Source organism: Oenanthe melanoleuca, chromosome 20, assembly GCF_029582105.1.
Source record: "Oenanthe melanoleuca isolate GR-GAL-2019-014 chromosome 20, OMel1.0, whole genome shotgun sequence".
In the NCBI taxonomy this organism is placed as follows: domain Eukaryota; kingdom Metazoa; phylum Chordata; class Aves; order Passeriformes; family Muscicapidae; genus Oenanthe; species Oenanthe melanoleuca.
The window spans coordinates 7,617,794-7,629,310 of NC_079353.1; the positions used below are offsets into that span (position 1 = coordinate 7,617,794).

Below are 11,517 nucleotides of genomic sequence, written 5' to 3' on the forward strand. Positions count from 1 at the left end.
AGAATCCAGCTAAAGACAGGCAATGAATGGCACCTGAGAGTGCCGTTTGTGGTGCGGGGATTATGTCTTGACTCTATCTTATCTGCTATCACTGCTTGCCTGAGAGCATCTCCATTGCAGAAACACCTCACAGACTAAGCTCTTGGGGAGAAAAAGTGACTCGGCCACAGCACGCACTGCCGCTTTTGGGGACGGACCGGCCGTCCAGGAAGGGAGCGGCTTCGCCGAACATCCACACAGCGGCCCCGCCGCCGCCTCCGCTCCGCCGCCATTTCGGGCCCGCCCCGCTACTGGGCGGCCCCGCCGTGAGAATCACAAAATCACAGAATTAGTTAGGTTGGAAACGACCTCCCGGATTATCCAGTTCAATCTGTAACCCAGAACGACCATTCCAACTGGACCAGGGCACTGTGTGCCACGGCCAGTCTTCCCTTAAACACCCCCAGTGACGGTGACTCCACCACCTCTCTGGGCAATCCATTTCAAGGTCTAATGACCCTTTCTATGAAGAAATTCTTCCCAATATCCAACCTAAAAGTCCCCATATACTGGTTAAGACCATGTAATCTTAACCTTCTCCCATTGCTTATTCTCTGGAAGCAGAGCCCGACCCCCACCTGGCTGCACCCTCCTGTTGGGCAGTTGTGAGGGTGAGAAGATCCCCCTGAGCCTCCTTTTCTCCAGGCTGAGCCCCCACAGCTCCCTCAGCCTCTCCTGGTGCTCCAGCTCCTTTCCCAGCTCCATTCCCTTCTCTGGATACGCTCCAGACCCTCAATGTCCCTTTTGAAGTGAGGGGCCCAGAACTGGACAAAGCACAATCCCTTCCCTGGTTGTGTTTCCCCACTGTGGTTGATCCAGCCCAGTTTGCCCCTGGCCTTCTTGGCCACCTGCAGCTCATGTTCAGCTGCTGTAGAGCAGCACCCCCAGAGTCTTTTCCACTGTGCTTTCCAACCACGCTGCCCCAAGGCTGGAGATAAGGGACAGGACAGCAGGACACAGATGCTCCATGGTGCCTTGCCATGCCCATGGAAACAGCCAAACAAGGTGGTCCTGATCCAGCTCCAGCTCCCACCTGGCCCAGTGTGGCCAGACATGCAGACAGTGACACCAGCACCATATCCCCAGCACCAACACCTTTATTGCTGCTCAGAGGGAAGAGAGGTGGGGGTGGCCCAGGGCAGGGCACCCCCAACTCATGGTAGGACCAGGTGAGGCCCCAGCCAGTGGTCTGGGCCAAGGCAGCAGTGCAGGACTGTGCCAGGACTGATGGTGTTTCTCTCAGGCAGTAGGACAGGGAAGGGCAAAGTGGTGAATGGAGCATATTTAGTGCTGAAGGGCTCTCATCATGTTTTCTTCATACGCGGGGCTGGAAGTGAACATCTGCTCCAAGCAGCAGGAAATTCTGGGAGAGAGCAAACACTGGGCTGCTACAGGCCCTGACAGCTGCATTGCCCAGCACCCACCACATCCCTAAAAGAATGAATTGGAACATGTGGCTCTGCCAACCCCTGGGCCCATTTTTCCCCTTGGCAGGCTCTGGAGTAATTTCACAGCCACACCTCACTACAGCTATTTGGCATCCACATGGGGACCTTGCTATGGGCTTCCCCAAAGCACCCTACCATAGGGGTTCTTTCTGCTCCCCTGGACCTGGTACAGCTCCATTCACCAGGGCAGGCAGGGGCTTCATCCAACCAGGCATCACAGCACATCCAGACATTGCCAGTAGGGGAGAGTGGGGATTTGGGGCTGACACTGCTATAAAAAGCGTTGTGGAAAATTTAGATCCCACATTTAAGAATTGGAGAACAATGTGGTGCCATCCCAGACTCCCACCATACAACTAGGAAGCAGAGCACTGTTTTGCTGCTGAGAGCACCCTTCCCATCCATCACTTCCAGCACAGCTGGGGAGACTGGATTTCCAGGCTGAGCTGGTAAGCAGGGATTTGTTGGCAGCAGGATAGGCACTAGCTGGGATCAGATGCTCCACCCTCACTCACCTGGTGGAACTTCACGAGGATATTGGAGAGCTGAATCCTGTCCAGAAGGGGCAGAGGGAAACCCTCATCTAACCGGGCTGGAAAAGACAACACACGTGTCTATATTGGAATGGGAATGGGAGTCAAGGGAGCACAGAGCACACAAAGAAGGTGGCCACCTCCTTCCTCCAGCCCTTTCCTCCACTGCTCCTGGGGCAGGCAGAGGAAACTCCTCCCAAGCTCCTGGGGTAGGGCTGCATGTTGTGCCATGACAGCCCCCTCAGGCCCTCCAGCACCAGGCCCACTCTGGTGTGAGCTGCTGGCTAGGCAGGAGAAGCAGGGATTTGAGGAGAGGGTCTGGAAAGCATTAGGATATGCAAAGGGCTCATTTTTTCCATTGCGTTTGCTGCTGGGAGCTGTCAGAGCAGCAAGAGGCTCCCACAGCTTCACTGCCGCCTCCTGCACGCACTTTTCCCTGATCAGCTTTGGCAATGAGGATTTAATCAGTGAGCTGGGACCATTTGGATGGAGCAACCCGAGTGGAGGGTGAGCCAGCACCCCCATTCCCCCAGTAGGTTCTCACCATTAAGACGTGGGAGCAGGGTACTGGAAGTCAAGACGTTCATTATGGACTGCATCATTCGCACCTGGCAAGTGGGCAGAGAAGGAAGAAATGCTTTAGCCTGCAGGACAGCAGACATGCAGACAATGGAGGATAATTAGAAAAGAAAAAGAGACAAGGAGGTGGCAAGGGCACACACTTTGCCAGAGACCAGCAGCTTTGTCTGGTCACACTGGGAGTGTAGGAAATGTTGGGGTGAGAGCAGCCACAAATTGTAGATTGAGGCAGAAGGTGGCAGCAGGATCAGTGTTGGGTCCTGTGTTGGGAGGCAGTAGGGAATGAAGCCTTGTCCTAGCCCCAGCAGGCTGCCAGCTCCCTGCTCGGGGCTCTGGTCATGGTCTAGGAGAGCTCACCTGGAAAGTGCCAACAGCTGAATTCTTCAGAGAGATCCTGATCCTGTGCAGGGACAGAAGTGGTGCTGTGGGGGATGTCCCAAGAGAGGGGACAATTCCACCCATCGGTGCCCATGCAGATCCCGCTCCCTCCAGCCCCAGATTGTTCCTTCCACGCCAAGCTCACATCCTTGGGACATTCCCATCTCCTCTCTATCCCTGGGCACCCAAAACACAAAAACCTCCAGCAATCCCCTGCCCAGTCAGTGGCTGCTCCCCTCTGTACCTGCCCATATCCAGTCTCCCAACTATGCGGCCGGATCTCTCGTTGATGACAGCAGACACGTTCCCTGTCTGGGGAGAGAGAGCGCAGAGCTCTGGCACTGCTCATCCCACCTCACCCCAAAGCAGACACTCGGGGCATTGCCTCAGACCAGCTGAAATACACCACTGCCCATTCAGGGGCATGCTTGCACCCAGCATTAAAGCTGGCAATTGTCAGCTCAAGAATTGTTCAGTTGGGGACACCCCCCACTGTACCTGGTCAGCACCCAGCACCTCCCCAGCATGATCTGGGCAACAGAATTGGGCACAGCTCAAACTCCCTTCTGCCCCACTGCCACAGGCTGTGTTGAACTCACCAGGCTGAGGAGGAAGAGAGGAACCAGGCTGGAGTTGGGAAGGATGGCATAAGCCTGAGCATCCACAATGGGCTGGAACGAGATTCCTCCTGGTCCAATAGTCAGGAACGGAGCAGTGGGAGCAGACAGCCTGAACTTCATTGGCATGTTTGGGTACATTTCCTCCAGCTGTGGGAGTAGGGAGAGGATGGGAATGATGGTACAAAGCCCCAGACCTGAGGGAGAACACCTGGCACAGAGCAAAGCCTGTGTGTGCAAGAGTTCTGGGCAGGCAGGGCCAGACTGCTCACCTGGGGAATGAAGGCTGAGAAGACAGAGGTGTCCAATCTGAATCCTGCTTCCTTTGGGATCTGCAGGAGAGGACTGTCACACTGGGGCAATGTGGCCCAGAGGAACCCATGGCCAGCCCTCCCATCCTCAAATGCTGCCCTGTCCGACAGCCCAGCCCCATCCAACAGCCCCCAGCTCTTGCACTGGGAGTTCTCCAAGACTGCTGGTTGCTCCCAGAGCACCTCAGCAAATGGAACCTCTTTCCCAGCCCTGTCCCACTCGTGTCACTCACCATGGCCTCTGTGATTTCAAAGACCAGGGCCCCAGCCTCACGGTAGGCAATGCCAGCTGTGTTGAAGAAGTAGCTGGAGGCTCCAAAGTAAACCATGCGGTCGTGATCCGAGGGGAAGGCCAGTGGCAGTGGTGAGAAGGGGACAGTGGAGCGGTTGGCCAGGGAGTAGAATTCACCCTGGGAGGAGGGAGAGACGTGGAGAAGGGGTGCAGCAGCCGTGATGCTCACCTGCTGACTCAGGCTGGCAAAGAGCATTTGCAGCAGGTACCAAAACCTTGTTCCCACCTGCCTGTGCAAAGGCATTGGCAAAATCAAGTGTCTCCAAGGCTGCCTCTCACCTTCAGATCTGCGTTGAGGGACTGGGCAGTAGCTCTTGGGGGTGCCACCAAGGAGTAATCAATCCCAGTCTTGTTATCTATCCTGGCTGTGACTGTAAACATGAGGAAGAGAGATGAATGACATGGTGGGGAAAGCTGGGAGCAGATGGCCTCCAGTGTCATGTGGGCAGTGCCATGCCTGAGCTGCCTGGTGCATCAGCTCAGTATCAACTGCCCCTGTGCTTGTAAAGTAAAAAAACCAACAATTTTCTTCTGGATGTTTCTCAGTGTGGCCTGGAATATTTCTGTGGTCAGGAATGGCCTGGATCCCTGAGGTAAGACAGCCCAAGCCCCTGCAAGTCGTTGGGCAGAGATCCTGGAGGGATCCACAGCCACACAGAATACAGCGTGATTTTTATCTGCTGAAGAGGTGCTCCACAGCTCCAGCTTGGGTGTCAGAACACCAGGAGATGGGGAGTGGACACAAAGTAAAACATTCCCCATGACTGGGAAAAGCTAGGAAGTGCTACTCCTAAACCCATTTGCAGTCCCCCAGTACCTGGCAGGGTCTGGATGTATGTCTGGAGTTCATTGTGCACAGACTTGACCACACTGTCACAGACCTGTGGGACAGAAATCCACAGAGCTGATCTGGGTGGCCGGGTCACAGTCCCCGCTCAGAGCCTCAGCCACGCTCCCTGTTCTGTGACAAAACCTGCTTAAATCAAAGAGTACACAGTGATGATCGTCTCCATTCATCAGGCAGCACATTAAGTGTCTGAGACACAAGCAGAGTTTATACCTACAAGGGCCTGCTTGCAGGAATTTTTCCGTGGCACAGTTCAGGTCTGGGGAGATCCCTGGAAGGAATCTCATGTGGCCCATGCAGGAATGAACCATGCTGAGCAACAAGGACTCAGCCAAAGCAGAGCAACCGAAGGGATTAACCTACCCTACAGGGGCAGGAGCACTGATTGCACTGAAGCTAAGCTTTGATGAGCTCCTACAGCTGTGTGCCAGGACAGGAGAGCACATCTCTCTGCCTCTGTCATCCACAAGTGTAGCCCTGGCATTTGTGGGAATTTTATTGCAGGCTTACCACTAGCCTGGAAAATTTACTGCAGGGCAGCATCTTGCAGATGGCTGAGGAAATCTGCACAAGCTCTTTTCAGTGTTTTCACTGTAACATCCCAGCAACCATGGGCAGGATCTGTCTGTCATCTGTCTGGCTGGGCATGCAGCCCACAGAGCTGATGGTGAGGTGTAGCACTGCAGAGAGGCAGTGACCACACTGACAGAGATGAGGAGGAGGCAACAGAGCCTTGGGCATCACCTTAGTGACAGCAGGTTACAGCTCTTCCCTGTCTCCAGTGATACTTTTCTGTCTGTGCTGGAAATGCCCCATCACTGCCTGAGAGGATGTTGCTGCAGGCAGAAAAATGCAGCCCTGGTCCCAGTGACTGGGATTTCCCCATGACCCACATTTCCCTGTGACCTGGATTTCCCTGTGACTGGGATGTCCCTGTGACTGGGATCTCCCTGTGAATGGAGTTCCAGAATTAGGGCTACTAGAACTGCCCAAGCATTGCAGCAAGAGCAGGAGGCAGACACAGGCTGCCTGGCCTGGGTTGCAGACCAGCTGTGCCCAGGGCACAGCTCCATCCCTGCACATTGCCCCTCACACCATCACTCCACAAAAACAATGAAGAATGTGTGTGTGGCCGAGGGGCCTTGGAGGAGGAGCAGAAGGCAGTGGGGTCCCTTTGCAGTCCCAGAGTTGTTCTCCTTCCAGGGGACAAACAAGCAGAAAAGGCTTCTGAGCCTTGGTGTTGCTCCTGCTGCCAGACCATCTGCTGCCACAGACCCCAGGGGGCTTGGGAAAGGTGTTGCATGGAATTGGAAATAGTGTCTGGGGAGGATGAGATCTGCTGCAGGAGTGGGATTTGCCTGCTCTCCAACTGCCTTCTTCCCGAGCAAGGTTCACATCCAGAGAGGCTGTAACTCATGCCAGTTATCCTTGTAGTAATTATTGCTAACAGCTTGTTTCCATGTCTGGTTGCAGGTCTCCTGCATGTCAGTGTCTGTACCAGGCAGCAGTACCAGAGCTCCCTGACCCCCCTCAGTAAAACAAAACACCAAATGTCTGAAATCCAGGAAAGAGAGTTTCCCCCCCAGTGCTCCCCAAAGCCCTCCAGAATATGGCTGGTTAAAGGACAACTCTGATAAGGTTACAATAAATTTGGCTTGAGACATAAGATCTAATTAACTGAATACATGGAAAGAAAAGTCTTTGTTATTTAGGAACCAATTATGCTGGGTTTTGGCAAAAGTTCCAGGTCTCAAATTCAGTCTGAGTCACACTGTGCTATGGAGCCTGCAACGCCCATTCCTTTGGTTTTTACTGAATTGGCAACACAGTCGCGTGCTCTGGCTTTAGTTATATCCCTACATATGATCGATCCTTCAAGCACATCACAAGTAAGGGCTAAAGAGCACCAGAAAACCCAGGGCCCTGCCCTCCCCTGCTCACATACCTTGTCCTCCAAAATCTTCCTCAACCGGGACTCAATAGTCTTGTGGAACAGATTATAAAGCCACCTGCAGAGAAACACAGAGAGATCCTAACTCAGATCCATACTGCAGAAGGATGTGCCCAGGAAAGGGAGAGCCTAGAGATGCAAGAGCCTGGGAACATCAATCCCACACCGATTTGGCATCTGGCTTTGCCCCAGGGTTCAGATTTGCAAGCAGACTCACTGGTAAACTACAGGAGTCTGGTGTCTGCCTTAACCACACCCACCCCTCTTCAATGTGCAGCCACACGTGCAGCAGGAGAAATTTAGGCCAGATTTAAGACCAGGACACCTCAGATTTGCCAACAACGGACTCCTCACAATAGAGCCACATTCCAATGGCAGGTGGGCTAACACTCAGTGTTTCCAGACCTACCAGTGCAGTTACATACCCCAACTTGCCAGAAAAAAGCACCCGGACTTTGGAGATGCTGGCACTGCAGTCCGAGGTGCTGATGGTGGGCTTCCCAGTGGTGTCACTGCCCAGCCTCAGGCTAATCTTGATGTAGACATTTTCCACCTTCAGGTTAAAAGATCCGTGGTCCCGACTGCAGGGAAAGGGGAATGAGAAAGGGATGTTTGTCAATGACAAGACCTCGTGAAGAGACCTCAAGTCAGCTTCAGGATGAATAATCTAGCTAGATCATTCTCCCCCTTGTTTGGTGCCTCCAGAGGAGACTGGGAAAGCTTTTAAACCCAGGAGAAACAAATTTCACTGACACATAAACTAGGAGAGATAACCCTTGAATAGACAGGAGTGAGAGCAAGTAGGGGAGGTTGATGAGAGACCTGAGGGTCCTTGTACAGTTCCCCTTTCATGTGCCTTGTTCCTACATGTTCCCACCCTGTTTTCTCCATCATATCTGGGGGAGCAAAGTGACAAGTACCCAAAACACAAGAGAGAGAGAGGGAGAAAAACCTGTCCAGATCCAGAGTTGGAGACACAGAGTGGATGCCTGAATAGGGAGAGGAAGAGCTGGGAACTGACACAAAGAAAAGCTTCACCCGCCAGTCCCCATCCAGCTCGGCAAAGGCGTTGGAGATGGAGACCTGCAGGCCCACGTTGGAGACTGGGGTAATCCTTGAGTATGGCAATTGGAAATCACGAAGGCTCAGTCTAAGAATACATGAATGAAAAGTCATGTTACAGTGGTTCCTGGCTCCCAGGCACAAGGCTAGGGAGGGAGGGAGACAATCAGGGAAGGAAGGAGGATGAGCGGGAGGGAGTGGAGTCACTGGGCTGGCAGCATCCCCAGCTGCATTTCTGCTGCTGCAAAGCTATTCCTGGCAGTCACATGGAGCAAAGTGGCACCTTTGGGAATGTGGCCCTTGCAGCCACCCACAGCAGCTCCAAATGCTGCACTGCAGGAGCAGAGAGGAACCTGGGGCTGCAGGGGGCTGGCGCTTCCACTGGGTCTGGGCTCCTGCTCCACATGAGAACGTGTGCTCTGGTGTCACAGGCAAGGCCAGCTCCACTACCCAGGCTTTGATTGCAAAGAATCCACCCACACCCAGAGTGCCGTGACCCCAGTTCCCTTTTTCCCCTGGGCAAGGAGTGAAATGGGAACATATCTGCCTGCACCAAGGAAAGGGCCAACATCTCAGGGAGCTGTGGAGGGGACAGGATGGTCCTCACTACTCTGGGGACTCCCCACCCTCCCCACACCTCCTGCCCATATCCTGGGCTGGGGGCAGTGGGTGGATCCAAGGACCTGGTAGGGCTCACCTGGACAATTCATAGCGGACCTTCCCCACACGTAAGACACGAGCGTCACCTGAGATGTCTGGCAGCTTCAGCTGGGCCAACTCCTTCTCCAGGATCATAATCCCCTGCTGATGGGCTACAGGGACACAGTGAGAGCATCACTCCACCTCTGCCACAGGAGCTGGAGCACACACCTGGAGTGCAGTGTGCCTGGTGCCCTGCTTGCAGCCCCAGGGGAAGGTGGTGGCCACAGAAAGGAGAGAAATGTCCCAGTCCTCACTCTCCAGGCTGCCAGCCAGGTGAGGTGTGAGGGAAGTCCGAGGCACTGGGCCACTCCATGAACACTGCCAGCAGGCAAAGATGGATGGAGTTTTGCCAGGGAGTGGTACAACATCAATGGGTGCTGCACCCCAGCCTCTCTCTGACAAGGGGAGTCACATTCTCTCCTACACAGCTGGCAGAGCTGCCTGGTAAATGAGCTGTTTCTCACACAGTGTATTTCAATCCATAAGTGCGCTCTGCTGGAGCCAGGGCTCTGCCTGCTCCATAAAACCAGCACAGGGCCCATCCATCTCTGTCACTGCCCCACCCCAAAACTCTCCAGCTCCTGTCTGCTCTGCAGCTCTCTCCTCCAGGGCTCACGGCTTGGCTGCCTAGACCAACTGTGGGACCAGCACCCTCCTGCTGTGCCAGCCCTCACACTGCCTGGCTGCAGCTCCCTGAGACCCCACAGGGCTGTCCCCTCCGCAGGGGCTCCATCCTGTTGTGGGGTTGGGGCCAGGCAGGTGCAACAGGGGAAGCCCTGGGTGATGGTGCATTTGGCACCCTGTCCAAGCATTATCTCATCCTGCCCCTGTGCTCCTCACATGGGCACCCACGGCCATTGATTCCCCCATCCTGCTCCAGGACCCTGCACTTCTCACAGGGTACCTGGCTCCACACCTCTGCCACCAGTGAATCTGTGAGGAGAGAAATCAGAAACAGAAAACCCACCGTAGTCCAAGCCTGCCTGGGTGATCCTCACCACGAAGCCGGGGTTGGTGGCTGTGGTGAGTGCCAGGCACAAGGCCAGTGCCCCGCAAGCCACCGCCAGGCGCTGCACTCCCATCCTTGCTTCCCACAGTCCACACTGTGCTGGGCTCTCCCTGCTCACACCACCTTTATATCCCTGACAAAACGGGAACTGCAAGTGAGGGTTGTGTGTGGAGCCGCGGGGGGCGTCCCCAGGACTTCCTGCTTGGCCACTGCCCTGCTCCTCTGTGCTGCTGGCACCATGGCATGGCACAGCACAGAGGCACACCTAGTGCCAATCACCCAAGGCAGGGAAGGAGCACTGGAAACTGGGAGGCAACAGCCCAGTTTCCAGCTCTCTGTCAGTGCCAGCCATCCCTGCCTGTGGCATCCTCAGTGGAGCAGAGCTGCCTTTGGCACTGCCAGCTGAGCCTGACAGAGCCATATTACTGCAGCCTGTACCCAGCAAAAGCTGGGAACAGCCTGGTCTGCCCAGGAGCAGGGTCCCAGCCCTGCTGCTCTCCATCTCCTGTCCTTGTCCCACGGCACTCCTGGCTACTCTGTGAGCTGCTTCTGTCACACCACAGGCCTGCCAATGGCACCAGAGTAGCCGTGGGGCACAAGAGCAGCCTTTGGGCACAGTAGTGGCTGGAGAAGACAGGTCACAGCTTCTCACCTCATATGATCAGACCCAAGGACCCCCACACGCAGCCAGGCTGGCAAAGGGGCACCTTCCTGGCCTGGGAAGCTGCACCAGGGCAGGCACCTCAGTGGGGTGTCCTGCACCTCCAGACCTCAGAGGGCTCCTGCACAGAGCAGCCATGCACAGTAGGAGACATCCATCACCCCAGGATCAAGCTCCAAAGGCAGCACCTCTGAGACCTGATATGTCACAGCTCTTGTCACGATGGCTGGAGAGAGGGGCAGGAGCTGGGTGCAGCCAGACAGGTGTGAGAGGGGAACACCCCTGTGCCCCCCAGCCAGGAGAGCTTGGCTTGCTGCTCTCTTCTTGCAGGACAAAAGTGAGGGAAGAAAAAATGATTCAGTTACTTTCATTTCCTATTTGGGTCCAGGCACAGGAAACCCATGGCTGCTGATGCAGGCACATCTCATGCTGGATCCAGGGAAGTCCTGGCTGCCAGAGGCAACATCCTTGAGTCAATCAAGGATGTTGTGAAATGCAGCTGTTGCTCAAGCACAGCAATCCCTCGTTGGTGCAGCCTCAGGACACCCTAAGGGATGAAACCATGGAGTCTGTGCTAGAGGAACTCCACACGTGGAGATTGAGAGACCAAACCGTTGTTCCCCTTTGCCTTTTGTCCCACAAGTTTTCACAAGGGTCACTTGCAGGCTGCCTGGCAGACACCCTGCAAATGCCCTCAAGGTTTGTATGAGTGGCTACAGCTTTTGAAAGGAGCACAGTCAGCTCTGGAACCTGGAAAACAGGGACATGGCAAGAATGGTGCTTGCAGAGAGGGACAAACCACCCAGGACAGAGCTGTGTCCCACAGGCACCCACCATCACCACGCACAGGCTGTGACCCTCCATCAGTGCCAGCCCAATCAGCGCTGGGAGCCTGAAGCCCATGGGCAGTGCTCCTTTCCCCCAGAGCTCCTTCTTCCCAGAAAGAAGCATCCAAGAGCAGAGGGCAAATGCAAAAGGCCAAATCCCCACTTACAGCCTCCTTGGCATTGTGACCCTCCCTGTCACCCATCATCAGCTATAATCTGGGTCTGGCTCAGTTTGGAGCAGGAGCTCCCAAACCTCCCATG

General features: G+C 54.9%; 1 protein-coding gene across 2 annotated transcripts; it reads right to left on the bottom strand.

The window, feature by feature from the left end:
- Nucleotides 1-1,118: 1,118 nt before the first annotated feature.
- LOC130261158 (bactericidal permeability-increasing protein-like) lies at nt 1,119-9,913 on the bottom strand. 2 transcript variants are annotated; one of them, XM_056507081.1, is made up of 15 exons: nt 9,727-9,913; nt 8,755-8,869; nt 7,948-8,145; nt 7,421-7,576; nt 6,990-7,053; nt 5,015-5,078; nt 4,477-4,568; nt 4,139-4,315; nt 3,867-3,926; nt 3,577-3,744; nt 3,222-3,289; nt 2,957-2,999; nt 2,565-2,628; nt 2,003-2,079; nt 1,119-1,402 (listed from the first exon to the last, which is right to left on the bottom strand). In XM_056507081.1, exons 1-15 carry the CDS (start codon nt 9,839-9,841, stop codon nt 1,355-1,357), a joined length of 1,509 nt encoding a protein of 502 aa, XP_056363056.1. In that variant the 5' UTR covers nt 9,842-9,913; the 3' UTR covers nt 1,119-1,354. The 2 variants fall into 2 exon arrangements, with proteins under 2 accessions (XP_056363056.1, XP_056363057.1); XM_056507082.1 differs by having other exon boundaries at nt 8,017-8,145; nt 9,727-9,898.
- Nucleotides 9,914-11,517: the final 1,604 nt, after the last annotated feature.